This window comes from Durio zibethinus, chromosome 3 (assembly GCF_047325235.1).
Source record: "Durio zibethinus cultivar Kanyao isolate XHJ-2024 chromosome 3, ASM4732523v1, whole genome shotgun sequence".
Lineage (NCBI taxonomy): Eukaryota > Viridiplantae > Streptophyta > Magnoliopsida > Malvales > Malvaceae > Durio > Durio zibethinus.
Genome location: NC_143164.1, coordinates 10,114,487 through 10,138,017, shown reverse-complemented (window position 1 = coordinate 10,138,017; position 23,531 = coordinate 10,114,487). Strand labels below are relative to the sequence as shown.

General features: G+C 31.1%; 1 protein-coding gene across 4 annotated transcripts; it reads right to left on the bottom strand.

Moving 5' to 3' along the window:
- Nucleotides 1–6,115: 6,115 nt before the first annotated feature.
- Nucleotides 6,116–10,846, bottom strand: LOC111299146 (tubby-like F-box protein 8). Of its 4 annotated transcripts, none has more exons than XM_022894186.2 (5): nucleotides 10,662–10,846; nucleotides 9,141–9,606; nucleotides 8,831–8,918; nucleotides 7,505–7,637; nucleotides 6,116–7,159 (listed from the first exon to the last, which is right to left on the bottom strand). In XM_022894186.2, exons 2-5 carry the CDS (start codon nucleotides 9,486–9,488, stop codon nucleotides 6,454–6,456), a joined length of 1,275 nt encoding a protein of 424 aa, XP_022749921.1. In that variant the 5' UTR covers nucleotides 9,489–9,606; nucleotides 10,662–10,846; the 3' UTR covers nucleotides 6,116–6,453. The 4 variants fall into 4 exon arrangements, with proteins under 4 accessions (XP_022749921.1, XP_022749931.1, XP_089614552.1 ...); XM_022894196.2 differs by having other exon boundaries at nucleotides 10,162–10,668; XM_089758426.1 differs by lacking the exon at nucleotides 10,662–10,846 and adding an exon at nucleotides 10,504–10,611.
- Nucleotides 10,847–23,531: the final 12,685 nt, after the last annotated feature.

The window sequence follows — 23,531 nt, the reverse complement described above, 5'->3', positions numbered from 1 at the left end:
ATAAAGATAGGATTTACATAATTCTGGTACTACCCCAAATTTGAAGCTAATGGCATTCCAAGATATGTATACCCTACAAGATATGTGAACTATTATGATGGTAGATCTTGTGTGGACTAGGCTTGCTACAGCCTAAAATGATGAGGGTATAAAGGGTTATCCACCTCTTGTGATGGATGGTCCTGCTGGCTAGTATTCCCTTTTATTTCTTTTCCCTTGTTTAACTTATTCAAGGCATCTAAAATCTTAGTCAACTCCTATTTCCGCTTCTCTTAAGTTTTCTCTATCCTCTCGAGATGATTAAAATTTTCTTGTTCTATCTGTCTAACTTTAGCTCTTATATTGTATTGATGAGTTGATTAGGTGGGCGTCTTGGTTGTTGGAGCTATTATTGAACCTTAAATAGCATAATTATGATCAGAAATAAGATGCTATGCTTTATGTTTAGTATGTTGATGCATGAATGAAATGTACATTTTCATGGATGAAATCTAATATGAAAGTGAGGCAAATGAAGAATGTTACATATGATAATAAAAATGATGTATGACATGATAATGCAAATGCTTAAAGTCAAACACACAAAATAGCTAGATTACAAACCATTCCTTTTTATGTCCTAACTTCGAGTTATATCTATCAACGGGTAAGAAGGGCTCTATCTTAGGGTTGGACTCTTAAGTGCACACTATATGCTGGGTTAGGTGATTTTACCAGTAAAGGTTCTCAAATTGTTCTTTACATCATAGTCCATCATAGTCCATCATAGACTAATAAGGCATTCCAATCTTTACCCATCACAAGCTACCAACAGAAACGATTCAATTTGAGTATTTCACTAGTGGGAGTATTTCATTAGCTATTACAGAGATTATCATCTCACGAGAGCGTAGGTACTTTACTCCCTCTAAGAGGTGTGGAGCCTAGGTATAGAGCTCATGTAATGTAAATGCATGTGATAGTGTGTGTGAAGGAACATATAGGTTTCTTGCCCCAAAAATAAAATATAAGACAAAAATATGTTAGTAAACAAATAACACAAATTAGCACAATTTAAAACCATTAGACCAAAGGATATGATAAATTCAAAAATTATGGCTTGACTTTCTATAGCTCGCCAGGAGAGTTGCCAAACTGTCATAACATATAGATCCAGAAATCTATAGCTAAACTTAACAAATTGATAAAGTCACCACCAATCTTTTTTTTTTTAACTAGGTGTGATTGGCCACCTAATGAATCTATCCTTTTAAGGAGCTCTTAAACTTGACTAAGGGTCTCTAAAAAAATAGGTTCAGGTCTACAAACCAAAACAGGGTTCGGGAGTTCGGTTATATATGGGAAAGGTTATAGCACCCCTATATTCATGTTCAAAAGATGGTACCATTTTATTTTAAATTTATCATAAAGGTCTTGATTCTAATGGTTTTAAGTTTTATGTTGAATATTGAAAATAATTTTTAAGATTCTCCATCAATCTAGCAGAATTCTTAAAAATATTTTCTCACCTTAAAAGTTTTCAAGGATCCCATTTGTTTCCTTGAAAAGGCTCTGTCGTCGAAAAATTTTATATATATTTTTTATCTTTTTTTTGTTTGAAAATATATCTAATTATTCTACCATTTGGGCTTATTTAGAAATTCTCTCTTTCTTTTATTTTTTTTGTTGGATTTCTAAATTTTTCAACATTTAGGTCAATTTAGAAATATTTTCTTTTTTTTTAATTTCTAAATTTTCCACCATTTGGGCCTATTTAGATTTTTTTTCTTTTTTTTTTGTTTTAAAAAAAATAATATGATAATTATTTTTATTGAAATTTTATTTAAATTCTTTCACCATTTGGGACAAATTTAAAGAAATTTCTTACCGATAGATTTCTTAGGAATTTATCATTTGAAATTTCTAAGAATCTCCTCATTAAATAATTATCAAATATTTTCAACCAAAAATTTTATTTGGAAAAGAATATAATTACTTTTATTGAAATTTCATCTAAATTATTCCATAATTTGAGACAAATTTAGGAAAATTTGTCACCTAGAGATTTCTTAGAAATTTACCATTTAAAATTTTTAAAAGTCTTATCCTTGGATAATTTGTATTTAATTCTAAATTTTTTATTTTTTATATTTTTTATTTGAAAATAAAATATTAATTATTATTATTGAAACTTTATCTAAATTATTCCACAATTTGGGACAAATATAGATAAAATTTCTCACCTATGAATTTTATAAAAATTTATCATTTGAAATTTCTATAAATTCCATCATTGGATAATTAATACCTATTCTCAAATTTTTTTTTTTTTACTTTTTTATTCTTTTTCTAAATTTAATCATGTAAAAATACTAAAAAAACAAACACATAAAAAATAAATAAAAAATACCAAAAATACCAAAAAAATGAAAAAAAAGAAATAGCTCGGCTGGAACGATTCGACGTAGCTTGGCTTCAAACAATGAAAGCGGCTCAGCGACTGGCTCAGAGGCAAAGACTAAAAAAAGTTGCTGGAATCTGGGAATTTTTCAGTTTTTTTTCAAAAAAAAATTATTTTTTTCTTTTAAAAACCCCTCAAAAAATCTTTAAAAAATTTTCTTGACTGCTTTCTCTGATTTCTACCTCTCTCTCTGATTCTTTATATGTCTTTGTTTTATCTGTGTGGGCATGTATTTATAGGATTTTGAATTTGAGAACTCCAATCCAGAAAAGAATCCTAATTTCCTTTGAATTTCAGCCTTAAACCCAAGTTCAACTTTACAAACTAGTTCCAACAATTTCACACAAACTCAATTACCTATTTTTCTCATTTTTTATTTTTTTATTAGCAAAAAATCACAAGTAGACTCCCGAACAAATTGGGGTGTCTACAGCTAACCGTCATAACATATAGATCCGTAAATCTATAGCTAAACTTAACAAATGAATGAGTCGCCACCAATTTTTTTTTTTAGGTATAATTGGTCACCTAAGGAATCTATCATCTTAAAGAACTCCTAAGCTTGACAAAGGGTTCCTAAAAGAATAAGTTCGGGTCTACAAACCATAACAAGGTTCAGGAGTTCAATTACATGTAAAGAAAGTTATAGCACCTTCACATGCCCTCCGAAGGATGATACCATATTATTTTAAATTTATCCTAGGATCTTGAACCTAATGGTTTCAAATTTTTATGTTAAATATTAAAAATAATTTATAAGATTCTTTCATCAATCTGGTAGAATTCTTAAAAATATTTTCTCACGTTAAGAGTATTCAATAATCCCATTTGATTTCTTGAAGAGGTTCCGTCATCAGAAAAATGTCTATTTATTATTTTATTGTCGAAAATATATCTAACTATTTCACTATTTAGACCAAATTAAAAATATTTTCTTGTTTTAAATTTTTAAATTCTCCACCATTTTGGCTTATTTAAAAAAAATTATTTATTATTATTTTTTTGTTGGATTTCTAAATTTTTCACTATTTGGGTCAATTTAAAAATATTTTCTTTTCTTTTCAGAATTTCTAAATTTTTCACCATTTAAGCCTATTTAGAAATTCTTTTTTTTTTTATTTTCAAAAAGAAAATAATATGACAATTATTTTTTTGTTGAAATTTCATTTAAATTCTTCCACCATTTAGGACAAATTTAAAGAAATTTCTCACCTAGAGATTTCTTAAAAAATTTACCATTTTAAATTTTTAAGAATCATATCCTTGGATAATTATTAAATATTTTCAATCAAAATTTTTTATTTGAAAAAGAATAAAATTACTTTTATTGAAATTTCATATAAATTATTCCACCATTTAGGATAAATTTAGAGAAAATTTCTCACCAAAAGATTTCTTAGAAATTTACCATTTGAAATTTCTAAGAATTTCATCCTTGGATAATTTGCACTTAATTCCAAAATTTTTATCAATATTTTTTTTGTTTTTTTTTTGTTTTGAAAATAAATATTAATTATTGTTATTAAAATTTTATCTCAATTATTCCACCATTTTGGATAATTTTAGATAAAATTTCTCACCTAAGAATTTTATAGAAATTTACCATTTCAAATTTCTATAAATTTCATCATTGGATAATTACTATTTATTCTCAAATTTTATTTTTTTATTTTTTAAATTTTTTACAAAAATACTAAAAAACAAACACATAAATAAAATTAAAAATACCAACAAAATACCAAAAGAAAAATGAAACATCTCGTCTTAATGGCTCGACGCTGCTCGGCTTTAAACATAGAAAATAACTGACAACTCAGCTCAGGAGCTTGGCTCGACTCTACTCGACTTGGCTAGGTTGGGGCGTAGGTTGGCAAAGTGGGTTGCACTCGAGTCAGATTACCCAAATAAAAACACGCGGATCCTAAGTTCTTCTTAAGGTAAAAACGATGTCGTTTTGGGCCTTATATAAAAGGCAGCTTCCAGCATTTTTCCTCAGATTTCACCTTTCCCCTCTCTCTCTTCCCCTTTCTTTTCTCTCCCTTCTCTCTAACCCGATTGAATCTATGGTTGAATATCAATCGAATTTTGAAAAATACTGTCAAAATTTGGGTTGGTTCACTAAACAGTCGTTGACAAATTCAAACTTCGTCGGAATTTTCACCGGATTTTGGAAACCCTTGTCAAAAAATTAAACTAGTGCCAAAAAAGTCATTAGGAAATTCAACCGGTGCTGAAAAATTCGATGAAAACAGGAAAATTTCATCAAAATCTGGGAATTTTCTAGATTTTTCCAAAAAAATCTCTTTTTTTGCCCTAAACCCAAAAATCTTTGAAAAACTTTTTGATTGCTTTCTACTTGTGATTTTTTTTATTTCTGTTTCTGTATGTTTTTTCTGTGTATGTGATCACTCCTATCCTTGATTCATGGGTATTTATAGGACTAGATCAAAAGAGTTTTTGATCAGTTATGAGTCTCTCTTCGATTAGATTTTCACATTATCAAAAAACCTTAGAATTATCCTAGAGAGATTGAAACTAATTGCAATTCTGCCAGTGCCTATGCATGACACAATTTGTAATTTTCCCTTTTTTCTTTTTAGCTAATATCCTCGTATCTTAAATAAAATAAATAAATAATAAAAAATAAAAATAAAAATAAAAATAAGAATAAGAATCAAAATAAAATAAAATAAAATAATAAACAATGGGGCCTAACCATTTAAACCCCATTGACTTGGGCCCAATGGGCTTAGGCCCAGACCTTATTGGACTAAACCCAAAGAGTTTGGACCCAGACTAATTAAGTTGTTTGTAGGGCTTCTGTCTATTATGTTAAATTAAGCCAACTCTGTCAACCATAAACTCGACTTTCAAAACTTGAGTCAAGTCTGACATTCTTACCCTATTTATATATATATAATTCTATCCAAGTATGGACATTCAATTTTCTCCCTCACTTTTCTAAGATTTTCATTTTTCTGTAGTTAAAAACTAACTTGAACGTCAAAATACAAATGCCTAAAATACCTTCAAACTTTATTTTTAACTAACCTCCAATCTAGTGCTTTCAGATTTTTAACCCCCGACACCAATAGTTAGTTTACTAGTTCAAACCCAACATTCAAAAGTTTCTTAAATTCGAGATGGGATCGAGTTACTTGGTTATTGTCCTAATAGTCAATATAGAAAAGGGTTAAATACTACGATCATGAGTTAAAATCAATACAATTATCTGGCTGTAAAACAAGGGATAACAGCGGCAGGAAGCTTGGGTAGATAAGCTCATGGAAAACCCATATCAAGCAAGTGTTTTAGCCTTAGCGACAGCTCGTAGTGAAATTGGGTCGACATGTCAGAGGAAGTTTGAGGCATTGGTTATTTTGTCAGAAGGAATATCTAGCATTCTAAATAAAATTCCGTAATGGACTGTTGCAGCCAGCGGGTTTTAGTTAAAAAGGTCAGACAAAGAAGAGTTGGACAACAATACATTGAATTTTGGGGGACAAAAGGCCCTTCTGGCCAAGACATGAACTCTAACCACAAGCTGAATCCGGCAAGCAACCTAAAATCATTTATTATGAGAGAAACTATACCTGTTTAGATCCCTGTTGGCATGTTCACAATGGTAAGGAAAGTGAAAAAAAAAAAAATCGAGCCCCCAAAGAGAAGGAAATCTTCAACAACATGATGCTTGAACATAGTAAATTTCCAAGTCTCGACTGTTATTTTCAGATGACATGATTAGTACATCAAAGATTGAACAACAGAAGACAGACAATGAAACCATTTAAAGCAATCTACCTTACAGGAGAAAAATAGGAAAAAAAAGGCAGAGGAAGAGAAATGAAAAGGAAGACTCCTCCTGAAGGTGCACAGATGTTTTTCTGTGCTTGCCAGTCTCTGCATGAGTTGTACATAGACTGCATGCAACCACCCGTCCTATAAATGCTAGAAAGTAAAGAGACCCAATACCCAGCTATATGTTCTATTTGCTTAACATGTCACTTTTTCATCTATTCACATGCCAATTTGGTGTCAAAGCTGCTCAGGCAGATGGCAAAAGCCTGAAATGCAGACAGTGGATATCTGTAATCCATGGTAAACATGTCCTTACCAACTTTACCAAACTGGAGAATAATCTTATCATGGTCAGATTGGGTTGGCTGTGATGGTGTTGGGGCACCGGCTGCTGGCTGGTTTGCTGCAATCAGCTGAAAATTCTTCACAGAAGCAACAGTAACCCGTCCTCGAAAGTTCAGGCACCAACATTGTAACTGCTCATGCCATCGAGGTGGTTTGTTCCGGAGAACCAATGCTCTCTCCTTTCCTTCATCCTCTTCGTCGTGGGTACCAACAATATCCGAGAATCTGGCACTGCTAAACTCAGACGAATTGTCAATTGACTTTGAGAAAGAGATGCTCCGAAATGAGTCTTCAAGGGATCGAGGCAGAAGCTCTGGCTGGCCTGGGACAATGCCACCTGGCTCGACGGCTGAGGCAGGAATTGAATGCATAGTGCAATGCATCCTACGAGGCCCCCTAGTACCTAGCACATTCAGCTCATATGAGACCTGAGCAATGTTGTAGCTACCTGTAGGAACCTTTGGAGAGACTTTTTTTGAATAGAACCTTCGGCTTCGGCCAGGTGGTGAAAGCTGAGCGTTGTTGTATGGAGGTTGCGTGTCATAAATTACGAATTTAGTACCAAGAAAATTTGACCTGAAGATGAAAAATGCACTTTAGGGTCTTTCTATTTGCAAGTATTAACAAACAAATCAAATAGGGATCAATAGGTTTGACGGTGCATGTTGTGCACACGCATTGCTTCAAAATACCTGCCCACATGTATACAATTACAAGCTAACAAATAATGTCAACAGCATCAAACAAAGAGGGCATTTCCAGGAGAATGTTACACTTTCCTTCCTCAAAATAGGAAATCATTAAACATACTAAATAAAATATAACATAATGGGTGGTTTAGCGAACTGTGCCTTCAAAGCCTTACTAAATAAAAAATAGCAACATTAGGAAAGAACTCCTATGTACGTGCTGAAATCCTACCTAAGTTTTCCAATGTATTTGCTGCTAGATCTCGATATGTTATCTGCATCCATAGAGATTACATACTCTGTGCGAGTAGTTCTACGAGTCCGTTTTGCGGAAAGAAGAAACTTCCCATTTTCAACAAGCAAAGCTTCAAAATATAGCAAAGGTTAAGGTTACATAACCACATACAATGGTAAATAGAAAACATGAAATGATATCCACATAGACATGAGGGTCAGAAAGTGAGTATGACAGAGAACTAACACAGTGATAATGTACTATGCATAGCTAGTTAGATTTAAGGAGGGACAAAATAGGAGAAATGATTCACCTCCTAGCAGGGTAAGTCAAAAAACTACTACCAATAATTATGATGCACAGCCACCACGGAGCAGAGATGACCAACAAGACCTTATTTAAATAGACTAGAGACACAGGTGTTAAAATTCAACTCATTCCAGCAGAAAAGGACATTAGCGCCCAAGTGTATACATGGCTTATTAAAAGGTTAAACGAAACAACTTGCTATATGTTTCAAACTCGAACATGGCAACAGACATTTATTTGTGTAACACAGCTCAGCCACGGATCATATAGGATGCCAACAGAAAATCTACTCAAACCCAGATGCCATTTATAATTGGAACCAAACTAGTTAACTTGGAAAAAGAAATCATGCATTTGCCAAAAGAAATAACTGGAGGTGTAGCAATCAAGTATATAAGGGAACTCCATCATGGTAATGTTTAATAGATGGACTCAAATAACTGAATAATCAGTTTTCCAAACAGGCTCTCAACTTTCAAATCAAATGACTGTAAATTTTGATATAAATGCATCACTGCAATTAGAATCAGAAGTAGCCATTTACTATCAAGAATTGTCAAAATATTTAAAAACTAGCTAGACTGGAGAGTCATCAACAATCAAATCAAAGCAGACAAGGTAACTGATAGCCAAGACACATGCATGCCTACAGCTAAAGAAAGACTTTCAGCCTGCTAAAACATATATTTTATAGCATGTTACATTCATCTTCGTTAGAAGAAATTTTCAGAGGGAACATGAGGGATAATGCTCGCAAGTCAAAGCATCACTACTTCACTTGCAGGATGCTTTTCATAGCCATATTAGCATCTTCAGAAACAAAAGAATTTGAAGTTTAAAATAAAAAACAATTTATTAACCACATTGAACTTATAATTGTAATCACAGAAACATTGTGGTAAAATTAATTAGGTGTATTGCTCAAAGCCACCGAGGAAATAGATATAACAACAGAGCAAGGAAAGCATGACTAAGCCAATGAATTGTAAAGGACAGTCTGAAAAAGTAGCTTACCAGTACTAAGGCAAAGGAAAAGGTGATAAGTTAAATTAGATTTGTCTCTCTTAATGAAGCATTGAATGGTTCCATCCCTCGGTCCAGGCTGTAATTAATTAACAGATGAAAATTCAATCGCCACTGTATATAATAGAAAACTCAACTCTAGAAGTTAAAACACATATGCATACACACATTTAATCAAACTAAAATGGTATGGCCGACCAAGAAGCCTAATGAACAAATTATTAGTCAGTTCATCAATTAATTATTCAACAAAGATAAATTGTAAGCAAGACAGAAGATCATAATGAGTTAGAGATCTAACCTGCTTCAGAGAAACTGGAAAGGTGATTTTTCCAGAGAACTCAGGACACCTAACAATTTCTTTGCACATTTCCCTCCATGACCTGCATACTGCAGCACAAGCCACAACATGCTTGCGAGCAGGCCACATACTCTCGCTCACTTCCAATCTCTTGATCACATCACGCAACAGCTCAGGCGGAAGGCTTGCCCAGCGGCTATTCTGGATAACCACAGGCGGATCATGCAACTCCAGCACTGAACCATGAGATTTTCCCCTATGATGACCAGGCAACCTCACCTCAAAACTACGCCTAGATAAGCTCCCCAAAGCATCCCTCACATCATTAACTATACTTCGGAACGACATTTACTCTCACCACTCTCAAAACCTCCCAAAAGAATTAACTTATCCTATAAAATGATGGCATAAATTACGATTATGATTCGCTAAAATGGCGATTACAGATCATCCGCATATGCGCCAACTGCAAAATCAAAGCAAAAACAGCTTACATTTTAAAAACTCGAAACTGACAATACTTAATAACAAAGTAAGAAAAGAGAAAAAGATGAGATAGACAGAAAAGCACAAAGCAAGAAAAGAAGATTCTCATTAAAGAAAGGCTCAATTAAAATGGACCAACATAAAAGCAACTAAAATACCAGACTTTTATCAGAAACCATCCTTTTGGCGGGTTTTGCAAACCCAAATCACAAAAAATAAAATAAAAGCCCCAAAAAGACTCTTAATTCAAACAATCTTAGCCTCCTCTTCTTCATGTACGGTCTTAATTCCAACCAAGAATCTCAAAACACAAAAGTAAACGAAATACCAAAATTTCCCTTCTTCTTAATCCCACAAAATAAAAATAATAAGCACTAAAATTCGTGAAAGCAGTAAAGCAAAATTTTCTTTTTAAAGTATGTTGAATACCAATTTCCTTTTAAAATAATTTATATTCTGCCCTTCATTTCTGCTACTTTAATTATTGCTGCTACTTAAAATAATTTAGAAAATATTTAAAGCTTTAAAATCTAACCTTAAACGAAATAAATGAAGCTGAGAAGTGAGAAGAACTTCACCGACGCCTAAACTTTCGGGAAACAAAGGTCAGAGATTTTTATAGCAAAAATTTGCCGCAACAAAATTTAACTAATGAAAAATCGAATTTAATTATTTATCCTCCAAATTATACAGAAAACCACGAAAAATTAGAAAAAAAAAAAAAAAAAACAGAAATGGAGAGCAGAATGAATGTAGCGGCTTTTTAGAACCGAGAAGAAAACTATCTCAGAAAGGAAAACAACGAATCCGTCAAAGCATCGGAAGCAAAAACAAAAACAAAAGAAATCAGATTTTGAAACTTTTCGTAGAAGAATACACTGAATGGACTTCAAAAAATGGATAGAAGAGGCAGGAAGTGTTTTTCTCCCTAGTTGGAAGGAAAATCTCTCTGTCGAGAAACAAACAGAAAAGGGGGAAAAAAATAATTTAGAGAACTAATGCGGAAAAAAGAATTACAAGCAAAGCAGCGCTCACCGTCGTTGTTTGTTCTTCTCTTTTCTGTGTCACATGTTCAAGCGCTTTTGGCACACGCGCTTTCGCTCTCTAGACTTCATTCTCTCCATCTGTAGAGAAGCAAAGTCACGGACTCAAAATCCTTCTTAAATCTAGTTTATAAAACTCCTAATTTTTAAGAATATAAAAAATGAAAAAACTGGTTCAATTTTTTTTTAAATTCTTCATTTAATTATTTTGTTTTTGAAATTGTTCATTTAATTAATTTATATACGTGTAATTTTTTTTTTATGCTTACTAAATTCCCCTGAGGGTACAGAAGTCTACTGACGAAGAACTTTCTCGCGAAGTGCCGTTTTGTGCTTGACGGTTGACTTTTCCGTTTTTTAACTGCCATTTACCAGACCAAACAGTAAAGGGCGCGTTTTTGCTGCTAATGCTTCACCAGGCCCCAGCCTTTTCCCCAACTTGCCCACTTCCGTTATAGTGAGCAAGTTGAACACGTTAGAAATAGTGGTGCATGATAATTTGTTCCTTCGACCCTTTCTGGTTCTTACATTTTTTTTAAACAATTAAAATAGAAAATTTTATGATAATATTTAATTTTTAATAGTTATTTTTATTGAAAACTCTTTTAAGATTATTATTAAATTTTTATTGACTTCACAACATTACAATTTTACTTTTTATTATTTTTATTTTTTAAAACTTTAAAAAGATAAAAAGTAAATAATAAAAATCTTACCTATTTAAACTTAAAGAATGAATTTATATATTCGATGTGTTAATTTTTTAATTACTTATTTATATAAATTTATATTTGATATTTTATTAATAAATAAGATGATATTATATCTATTAATAAATAAGTTTTTTAAATAATATTATTTTTGTGTATATCTTTTTAAAAATTAATATTTATTCATTAATAAAATTATATCATTTGATTCATTATTAATATATAAATTTTATATACTGTATATCATAACGATTTTTCGTCTGGAAGGACTCGATCACTAAACTTAGTGAAAATTTTGGAGTCACCACCATTTTTTTTGTAGAATGTGATTGGCCACCCAAAATATCATCTTTTATTAAAAATTTTAAAATTAATTAAGAATTACTAAAAGAAGTTTAGGTTTACGAAATTAGGGGTAGATCCGAGAGTACGATTACAAGTGAGGAAGGTATTAGCACTCTCATGTCGCTTGTTCGAAGAACAATACTAATTAAACATGTATAATCTTATAATTTTGATGACACAGTTTTTTATATTTAAATTTAATTTCTTAAAATTTATTTTAAAAATTTTTTGTTGTGAAATTAGTATTATTATTATTGTTTTTATATTCTATAAATTCTCCAACACTTTGGCAGAATTTATAGAAAATCACTATTTAAAAAATATTTCAAAAAAATTGACCATTTACAAAATTCTCGAAATCTCGTCATAAGATATTTTATTTATTTATTTTAAAATTGATTTTAGGAACATCTCGACTCTTTGGTGAGTTTTCAAAATTTATTAACCAAATTTTAAGATTATACCAACTATTCGGTGAAATCCTAAAATTTTGAACAAATTTTAGGATTATTTCAATTTTGGACAAGGTCCTACATAAAAATCATTTTTTTAGTTAATAGGAATTAATTAATTAATTAATCTTTATTATGATCATTTAAAAAACTTTTTATTATTTATTAATTATTTTTATTATAAAAAAATTTAGATTATTCTGACTCACCAGTGAAATCTAAATATTAATATCTTGCTTGTGTTAAAGAAAATCAAACTCTTTCAATTTTTTATTTTTTTTAAATATTCAAAATACCAAATATTTTTTTTCATTTTTATTTTTTATTATTGTTTACATTGTCTAAATCAATCTTTATTCTAGTAAAAATAATTTTGGATTATCCAACTCTATGGTGAAATCCGAAAAAATTATTTTTACTTATAATAATTAAAGAAAATTAAACTCTTTTAGCTTTTTTAAAAATTACATTTAAAAGATTCATTTAAATAATTTATTTTTATTTTATTTATCATTTTTTATAATTTATTATTTTTTTAGCAAAAATTATTTTTTAAAATTATCCCAACACTTTGGTGAAATTTAAATAACATTTTTTTGCTTGCAATAAAATTTTTTTTTCAAAAAAAGTTAGTATTAATTTTTTTTTGCATATTATATTTTTAGGTCTTTTATTTTATTTTAGTTTTATTTTTATTCTATTTATTTATTTGTTTCTAAAAAAAAATTATTACTAGTAACAACATAAAATAACAATAATAACAATAACAATAATATTATAAAAAACAAAAAAATAACATAAAATAAATCAAAATAAAAAAAAAAAAAAACCTACGAAACAGGTCAGATTGACGTGGTGATCTTGCGTGGGTCAGGTTTGGTTCAGACACCCAAAACGACATCGTTTGGGAGTGCCTATAAATGGGCCAAAATCAGGGTTTTTTATATTTTCTTCTTTCCCTTCTCTCTCTAACCCAGAACCTCTTTCTCTAAAACCCAACACCCTTCATCAGTCACCGTGACAACCCAATTTTCAGTCGATCGTTGCCATGCACCAATGGTCGAAAACTTCAACCAACAACAAAAAATTCAAAAGTTTTCAGATTCCGACGATGAGCCCACATTCCGATCACCAAAAAATTCAAACAATCATCGAAAAATTTAAATTTTTCCAAATTTCAGTGACTTAAATTTTTTTCAAAAAAATCCAAAAAATTCCCAAATTAATCCTATTTGTTTTCTAAACACCTTCTTAAACTAGATTCTTTTTAAAAAATCTCAAACTGCCTAGATCGAGAATTTCATTCTTGAAAATTTTTTTTTTTATGTTTGCTGTTGGTTTTTTTTTTTTATTGTGTGTTCACCTAACTGTTCCCTTAGGCTTACCCTTGTATTTCTCTCCCCCTTAGTTTGCAAATTTTGGCTCTATTTATAAAGCCTTTGGGATCCAAATCCCAGATCTCTTGAGATTTCTTTATGGAAAATTTAGATAATGTCCGGTGACTTTTGGTCACCGAATTTTAGGTTACCAAATTAGGCAATGTTAGAGAGAAAAAATGTCACTCTAATAGCTTGATTTCAGTTGCCAAAGTTGAAACCAAAAGACTTTTTTTTACTTTTTTTTAATTACTTAATTAATTACTTAATAATATTAATATTAATATTAATATTAATATAAGAAAAATTACAATAGTCAAATTTGGTGTTTACAGCTGCCCCTTTTTGCTTATTTTTTAGAATTAGGAATAAAGCAAAGATAAAAAGACACCAATTTTGTTCGGATAGAATACATATAAAAGACGAAACGTTGAACACAGTTTTTTTTTAAAAAAAAAAATTTGAAAGGCTCCTCTAAACAGAGGTTATGAAACTTTAAATTCAAAAAGCTCCTCTCATCAGAGGTAATGAACTTTAAATTCAAAAAGCTTCTTTAACCAAAGGCAACAAACTTTAAATTCTAAAAGCTCATCTCACCAGAGGCAACGAACTTTAAATGTTAAAAAGCTTTTCTCACCAGAGGCAACAAACTTAAAATTTCAAAAGCTCCTTTAACTAAAAGCAACAAACTTTAAATTTAAAAAGCTCATTTAACTAAAGACAATGAACTTTAAATGTTAAAAAGCTCTTTTCACAAGAGGCAACAAACTTTAGGTTCAAAAGAGCTTCTTTAACCAAAGGTAACAAACTTTAAATATTAAAAGCCTCTTCTGACCAAAGGCAATGAACTTTAAATGGCTCCTTTAACTAAAGGCAACAAACTTTAAATTAAAAATCTGAGAGGACTTATAGATTATACCATTTGGTCTTGCAAATCATGCCTAATTTTGATAAAGTCCTCTAACTCGAGGCTCTTAAAATTAAAAAGCTTCTCTGACCAGAGGCAACAAACTTTAAATGTTAAAAAGCTCCTATGACTAGAGGCAATGAACTTTAAATGTTAAAAATCTAAAAGGCAATGGTATTTGAAAGATTTATCTAAACAAAGGGTTCATATCTTTTCTGTTTTTAACTTTTTCTTTTGTTGATCTTAGATTTTCCTAAACCCATACATCTGTTGTGTCACATGCATGCATGAATAACATTTTCATATTTTTTTGATGCCATGCAATGAATGATGATCATGATGCGAATGCACTCATTATGCAAATGAAGAAACCATCTTCTTTCTCTTTTTTTTTGTCGTTTTCTTTTAATCCTTGAAATTTCTCAAGGTTTGTTTCCTTTTTTCTTTTTTTAAATCCCATACATTCTATAGTTGATTAAGTTCAGATAAAATAGATTTTTCTTTATATACCATATTCAATGTTTATCACTTTTATGACTTATAGGCTTTTTTTCTTATTGACCTTTGTTTCTTACTATTTTACTTATGATTTTAAATCTTCTTCAAAATAATGTGTGTCTTTTATGGTCATTGTTATTCCTTCATCATCTTTTGAATTTCATGATAATTATAACACATTGCACATTTCTCTTTTTAATGAGAGGGACAAAAAAAAGTATAAACAAAGTGGTATTTTATTTCGATAAAAGGGAAATGTGTTTCATGCATTATCAAAAAGGATATAACAAGGACAACAAGTAATCACATAACAAATATTCAGATCGTCATGAACTAATTCATCATGGATTCTTTTTTTGAAGACTCTTGATTGGTGCCTTTGACTTTTGAAAATACAGCAGACCAAGCCAGCCCAAAACCAATGAGATTTTTTGGGACATATTGAGAATTCACCCATTCCATTCACTATCCCCATTTATTTTTATCTAAGCTACCCTTTCAAATTTTTAACTCATATATCTTTTTAATTTATTTTATATGTTTTAAAGCATAATACTTTTTTACTGTATTGGCATTGATTGGATTTGGCAAATCATCTCCATCCATTCTTGCTAAGATCAATGCCTCACCAGAAAAGCTTTTTTTACCACATATAGGCCTTTCCAATTAGAAGTCCATTTTCTTCAAGGATCTTGTTAGTTAAGAAGAATCTTTTTCAAAAATAATTCTCCTTCTCGAAATTGTTATAGGTGAACTTTCTTGTCATGAGCTCGTATCATTCTTCTTTGTTACAGTTGGCCACGACAAAATATAACTAATCTTTTTTCTTCAATGAGATTTAATTGTTCATATCGAACGCGAACCCACTCAGCTTTTTCTAACTCAACTTTTATGAGAACGCGTAAAGAAGAAATTTTGACTTCAATGGGCAACACTACCTCCATCCCATATACCAATGAAAATGATATAGCTCATGTAGATGTGCGAATCGAAGTTCGATAAACATGTAATGCAAATGGTAGCTTTTCTTGCCAACTTTATACATTTGTCATCTTTTCAACAATTCTCTTTATGTTTTTATTGGCTGCTTCAACTGCCCCATTCAGTTTTGGACAATAAGGCACTATTATGGTGTTTGATTTTAAACTGAGTACAGACTTTAGCCTTTATTTTATTATTCAAATTAAGAGTATTATCCAAAATGATCCTTTCTAAAAGGTCATATCAATATATGATCTTTTTCTTGATGAACTTACAAACCACCATTCTTGTCACATTAGCATATGAAGCTGTCTCTACCCACTTTATGAAGTAATCAATCACCATTTGAAGCTTTTGGTGTTATAGGCCTTATCACATTCATTTCTCACATAGAGAAAGGCCAAGGTGTTGACATAACATGCAAAAATGTTAGAGGAACTTGAATCTTATCTGCATAAATTTGACATTTATGGCATTTCTAGCATAGTCAATATAATTTTTTTCATTGTCAACTAATAGTATTTTGCTCTTATATTTGCTTAGTCATCATGTGACTGTTTGTATAAGTTTCACAAACACTTTCGTGAATTTCTTCTAGTAATTTTTTGGCTTCAGCAACATTCATACATCTCAATAGTGTTTGGTCTCGACTTCTTTTATATAAAATTTTTTCATCTAGAAAGAAACCCATTGTCAATATTCTGAAAGTTCTCTTATCATTCTTTGATATGTGCTCTGGGTACTGTTGATACTTAACATATTATAATATATCAAAATGCCATGGTTTTTCATCAACTTTTTTTTCTACATTTGAACAGTGAGCTGGTTTCTCTTGTAAACTCAATTTGATGGGTTGGATTTCAGCATTTTCATTTAATTTAAACATTGCTGCCAATATAGCCAAAGCATCAGTCATTTGATTCTTTTCTCGGGGTAAATGATGAAACCAAATATTCTCAAATTTTTTGATCAATTTTGATATGTACTTTTGGTAAAAAATCAACTTTGAGTCTCTGGTTTCCCATTCTCCTTGCAATTGGTATATGACCAACGCGGAGTCTTCATAAACTTTTAATACATAGGCTTTTCTTTCAAGAGCAGCTTGAAGATCCAAAACACATGCTTCATATTCTGTCACACTATTGGTGCAATTAAAATTTAGTTTTGCAGTGATTGAGTAGTAATCCTCTTCTGAAAATATCAAAACTACTCATATACTGTACCCTAAAACATTTGATGCACCATCAAAAGACATCTTCCATATATCTTCATTATGCTTTTCTTTATCTATATACAGTACAGACATTAAGTCTTTATCTGAAAAATTAAATGTCACAGGCACATAATCTTTAAGGGCACGTTCGACAAGAAATTCAACAATACTACTTTTTTTATTACCTTTTGGAACACATATACAATGTCATATTCAAAAAGTAACACTTGCCATCTTGTTATTCTTCCTGATAATAAAGGCTTTTCAAAGATGTACTTGATTGGATCTAATTTTACAATGAGCCAAGTGGTATGATACAACATGTATTGTCTAAGTCAACCAGCTATCTAAATTAGTGCACAACACATCTTTTCTAATGGTGAATACTTTGACTCGTAATCAGTAAACTTTTTACTCAGATAATAAATGACTTGTTCTTTCTTTCTTGTTTCATCATGTTACCCTAGAACACATCTCATTGATTTTTCATGCATCGTCAAATACAAGATAAGAGTTCTTTCAAGGACAGGTAGCATTAATACTGGTGGATTTGATAAGTATTCTTTAACTTTTTCAAATGCCATTTGACAATCTTCATCTGATTTTTTTGACCCATGTTTTCGAATAATCTTAAATATGAGATCACATTTGGCTATAAGTTATGAATGAAACGAGCAATATAATTCAATATCCTTAAAAATCCCCTTACTTCTTTTTTCATGCACGAAGATAGTAGCTCTTGGATGGCACATATCTTGTCTGGATTCATCTCTATTCCTCTTTTATTGATAATAAATCTTAGTAATTTTCTTGAGGTTGCACCAAAAATGCATTTAGCAAGATTGAGCTAAAACTTTCTTAATATCTTAAATAACTTTATGAGATTAGTCACATGATTTTCTTCTTCACGGGATTTGACAATCATGTTATTCATATACACCTCTATTTTTTTATGTATCATATCATGGAATAGAGTTACCATGCTCTTTAATAAGTTGCCCCAGCATTTTTCAAATCGAAGGGCATGACTTTATAGCAAAATGTTCCCCATACTATCATAAAAGTAGTTTTTTTCCATGCTTTCTTATGCTATTTGAATTTGATTATAGCCTTAAAATCCATCCATGAATGAAAACAAAGAATGCCTAATGGTATTGTCCACTAGAGTGTCAATGCGAGGCAATGGAAAATTATCATTTGGACTTACTTTATTTATATCTTGATAATTAACACACATTCTCACTTTGCCATCTTTCTTAGTTACTGGGATTATATTTGTCACCCATTTGGGATATTTGACCACTTCTAAGAATCCTGTATCAAATTGCTTTTTCACATCTTCCTTTATTTTCAACAACATTTCAAGTTTCATCTTTCTCAGCTTCTATTTAATTGGTTTGCACTTAGGCTTCAAAAGTAACTTATACACTATAATTTTAGTATCCAGCCCTAGCATATCTTGATATGACCAAGCAAATACATCTACATATCATGTAGTAACTTTATCAACTCCTACTTTATTGGTGATGACATCAAAGTACAAATTTTAACTTCCATTTTAGTTTTTTCATCTCTCAAATTAACAACTTTAGTGGCTTCTTGATGAGCCATGATTTGCTTCTTTTCTTGTTCTACTAATCTTAATAATTCTAGGGATATAGCATGGTTTTCCACATTTTTTTCATCATCGAGTTCACCAATATAAACAAAAATTTTAAAATCAAATCCTGGAATATTCTTATGATGATCTTCATATTCATTATTCAAATACCTAAAAATAAGTGAAATGGATGAAACATAGAATGATGTATAGTAATGCAAGAAAATGAAATAAAAGAGGCAAAAGAAATGGACAAATGTGCTACACTTTTCATTTATTCAATTAAAAATGAGGAAACAAACACACATAAGACATTCAATGCTTTTAACAAAAGCATTTAGATTAGGTTCAACACATTACTTTGGGGAAAATTTAAAAACAATAGGTAGCTCCTCAACATGCCAATTTTTTAGTTATGTACCAAGAGGAGTAAGATAAACCCATGGACAGCCTAGATCTTCATTCTCTTTTTTTTACCCATATTTGTATTAAAAATTTAGCAAAGATATTTTTCAACAATGGTGTAAACTCTTTCTTTATGTTTTTTGCTACATCTGGATAAATATAACTAGATGAGTTGAAAGTCTCATAAATGGAAGCAAAAGATAAGCCTTCAATTTCTACTTCTTGCCTTAGAAAATGAGCCAACTTTTTTTTTCTTTTATGAACTTTATTTTTCTTTTTCGAGTTAGCTTGTACCCCAACCCAAACCAATCATCCTTCTTAGGCATCATCCATGGTCGTTGCATCCCTTGTAAATCAACCCATGCTTGTTGTCCTTTCCCTACCACTTATTTAAGGGCCATCTTGGAAGTTTTAGATAAACATGAAATAGGCACTTTTGATCTTTCACCCATATAGGTTGCATTAACGAATTCAAAGGATCTGAAAGAACATTCTGAGGCTTTTTCAGCTGCTTTAACATATAATGCAGTGGAAGGTTTAGTCACCAATAGATCTTTTTCACCAACAACAATGACTATCATTTTGTCAATTATGAATTTCACCTTTTGATGCAAAACGAAAAAAATAGCTCTTGTCATGTGAATCTATAGTCTTCCCAAAAGATAGCTATAAAAAATAGCAATATCCATGACTTGAAAGACTATATTAAAAGTACATGGTCTAATTTGGATTAGTAGCTCTATATCGCCTATCATTTCATGACGAGTCCCATCAAAAGCCCTCACTATCATATGACTCATCTTCATGTAATGTCAACTAGTAATCTAGATAGTGTAGTCATAGGCATGACATTAAAAAAAGATCCATTATCAATAAGCACATTTGCCAGTATATGATCCTTATATCTTGTAGAGATATGCAAGGCTTTAGCATCACCTCTACCACCAGGTGGAATTTCATCATCACTAAATGATATAAAATTTTTCACTGTGATATTTTCCACTATGCGATCAAGTTTCTCCATAGATATATTACAAGCTACATAAGCCTCGTTGAGTACTTTAAGCAAGGCATTTCTATGAGGCTTAAAATTTAACAATAACGAGAGCATAAAAATTCAAGCTGGTAAGCGATTTAATTGCTCTACCACACTATATTTACTATGCTTAATAAGTTTCAAGAACTCACAAGCCTTTTTTTCTATAACCAAATTTTTATATTCTCGATCTAGGATTAAGGCTAGGTGAGTCTCTTGATCATCGGGTGATTTATCTTCTTTCTCTAAGCTCATCTCCATTTTTTTCACTTTTTTTTTCGTGCTCTCTCAAGTGCTTATGGGGTATAGCACCGCCCACTTCGAGTTATGCTTGCTACGCTAGTTATGTTTATTGTGTTTGCATCACATGAGCCATATTAAATAGAACCATTATCTAAACCTTGTGATATGATATTATAATCATACTTCTAAGGGACTGTTTTATCCGATTTGTACGAAAATGGGCTAAATACCTCAATTGTCACTTTTGGCATATTGTACAAATTGGTTCATCAATTTTAGCACTTAATTTTTCATCATAAATGATCGTGACAGGCTCAAAATTCATATGAACTAGCTTATTAACCTTAACACTCGATTTCTCTTTATAGAAGATGGTAATAGGCTTAAAATTCATTCAGTAAGGCCTTTTTAGACAAGTCTCCCATCATAATATTCACTAAACTCTTTTCATGTTCTTCATAAAATTCAACCAAGAAAGAATCCATCATTCTCTGTAACTCATGTCGAAATGCTTCATAATCTTGAAGCGAATGACCAACTATCCCCATATAGAATTGACAAGTGTGATATGAGTTATATGTGAAATTTTCATTATCTGAGTTTTCAAGTATTGGATGAATCATATTTACTTTCACAAGGGTAGCAAATATTTCATTCATAGAGGTTCTGATCTTGCTTACTTTTCTTTTAATATTTTGAGTTGTCTCACTATTTAAAGCATTTATTGATCCTCCATTATGATTAGGTAACAGATTGGCCTTCACACTTGGTCTGGCCTTGGTTATGAAATTTAAAATTTTGTTATCAATTTGGCTTTGGATCCTATGTTTGAAAGCTATACAATTTTCTAAAGAATGGCCTTAAATTCTATAATGATAGTCATAAGAAGTTTCAAGAACATACCACTTTAGATATGAAAGTTTTAAGGGCTTTATGGGTTATCGAGCCACTAAGTGTTTCTAAAATAGTTGAGGGAACAATTTCGTGTATGTCATAAGAATTGGATCAAATCGTTGTTACTCTCAATTATTTCAAGCTTCTTTTCGATTATAGTCTATGGTATTTAACTGAGGGGAAGGTCATGGTGAAGGTGCTCAGTGACGAACATTGGCTTAAAAAGTAAGTGTCTAGGTTTGCATTGGTTGGTAATGGTATGGGTTTTGAAAAATGTTAGAAATGGTTGGGTAAGAAGGTTGGTATACAAGATATGAGTGGTATAGGATAAAAAGTCTTGGCTTTGGTTTTTTAGTGGTGACAGCTTACACTTTTGCTTATTTTTTCTTGGATGGTCCTCTTTTCTTTGATCCAAAAACATCACCTTCATCAATCTTTCCATTTTTAATGGTATTTTTTCTTATCTCTCTCGTAATCACCATATCAGTAAAGTTTTTCGTGGCATGACCAATGAGCCTATCATAGTACGGTGCTCAAAAGGTATTGATGAACAAAATAGTTGTTTCTTTCTCAGTGAGAGAAGGTTGAACTTGAGTAGCAACATTTCACCATCTATAGGCATATTCTTTAAAATTTTCAGTAGCTTTCTTTTCTATGTTTTGTAATGATAGTCTATCTAAAGCCATGTCTATGACATGCTTATATTGAGTAATAAATTTTTTGGTCAGATCTTTCCATGAATAAATACGACTCCTATCTAGTTGAATATTTCTATGATAGTTGATCCAGTAAGACTATCTTGAAAACAATGGATAAATAACTTGTCATTGTTTGTATGCCTAATCATTTTCTAACAGAATATAGTGATATGTGCCTAAGGGCATGTGGTTTCATCATATTTTTCAAATTTTGGTACTTTAAACTTTGGTAGATTATCAAATCTAAAATCAGACTGAGTTCACTAGCATTAATTATACCAAAAATATTTACACTTTTAATAGCTTACAGCCTTTCTTTCAAGAATCTAACTTTTACTGTGCCTTTATATTCTCAAATTATTTGAGTGTGCCTTTCATTAGTTTCTCATGTTCTCTTGGGTCATATAAATCTGAAATCATAATAGGCTCACCATGACTTGCCCCAATATTTAAACAACATATTCTTAACTACGTGGTTGAATCGTGAATGGAGGTAAATTAAACTGAGCATGTGGCTGCCTTTCAAGCAATGTCATTTATTAATGCATTTGATGAGAGGTTTGAGCATAGGGTGGAGTAAACCCTAGTGGATACAATGGATCTTTCTTATCACTGGTATTTTCTTGGGCTCGAGGCTCTTTCTCAGTGGTCACTTCTTCAGTTACCCTTTTTTCTTTTGGTCATTTTACTTATCATGTCCATCATTACAACCATCTCTTTTCGGGGCTCTTCTTGAGTCCTAGTCATTTGTTCTTTCAACTCTTGTTGAGACCTAATCATTTGCTCTTGCATATCAAATTGAGCTTTTTTTATTTTTTCTATTTTAGATGCTTGCTCGCTTTTCATGATCTTTACTTGTGAGTGAGTGTTGTAACGATGACGAGTAGTCTGATCTGTGTTTTCTAAAAGCCTAACTACCTTTGCACCTAATCAAGTTAAAGAAAACTCTTGAGATTTATTATTTCGAGGCATCTTTCTTTTAGTCATGATGTATTTTTTTAAAATAAAACACACATATGATGTATGAATGCATGAATGCAAATGATATGCTTATTATATATCCAATATTTGTAAAAGATTTTAAGTCTGAACTTGAACCATCATATCATAACTTCACATTATCTTTACTAAATACTTCTTTCATTACAAAATTTTAAAAGAAGCACCCTACATGTTTGTATTGCTCATAAGCACTATCTAGAAAATTGGTCAAGTGTTGGCTGTGCTGTCTTGGGTAAACTTTTTCCTTTACTTGTTTAGCTTGTTTAGCTTCTTGAGCCATGTCTCTTACTTTGAAGTTGACTTCTTTTATCTGTTCTATTAGACGGGTGGCTTGAAATTCTTTCAACTGATATTCTTTCTTCCAATACCATGCTGTATGCTCAAATTGATCTTGTTCCTCTCTCAAAACTTGAATGGCTTCACATCGATAATGCATTTGATATTTTAAGTCATCTACGAGACCTTGTAGTATCTTTTTTTCTTCCACAGACTGACTAAGCTC

Excerpts from the sequence above, each read along its gene's own strand:
- LOC111299146 (XM_022894186.2), bottom strand. The coding sequence starts at position 9,488 with ATGTCGTTCCGAAGTATAGTTAATGATGTGAGGGATGCTTTGGGGAGC. Across the intron at positions 8,919-9,140 it reads TTCCAGTTTCTCTGAAGCAG|CCTGGACCGAGGGATGGAAC; the intron begins GTTAGATCTCTA and ends AATTAATTACAG. Across the intron at positions 7,638-8,830 it reads TTTCCTTTGCCTTAGTACTG|CTTTGCTTGTTGAAAATGGG; the intron begins GTAAGCTACTTT and ends TATATTTTGAAG.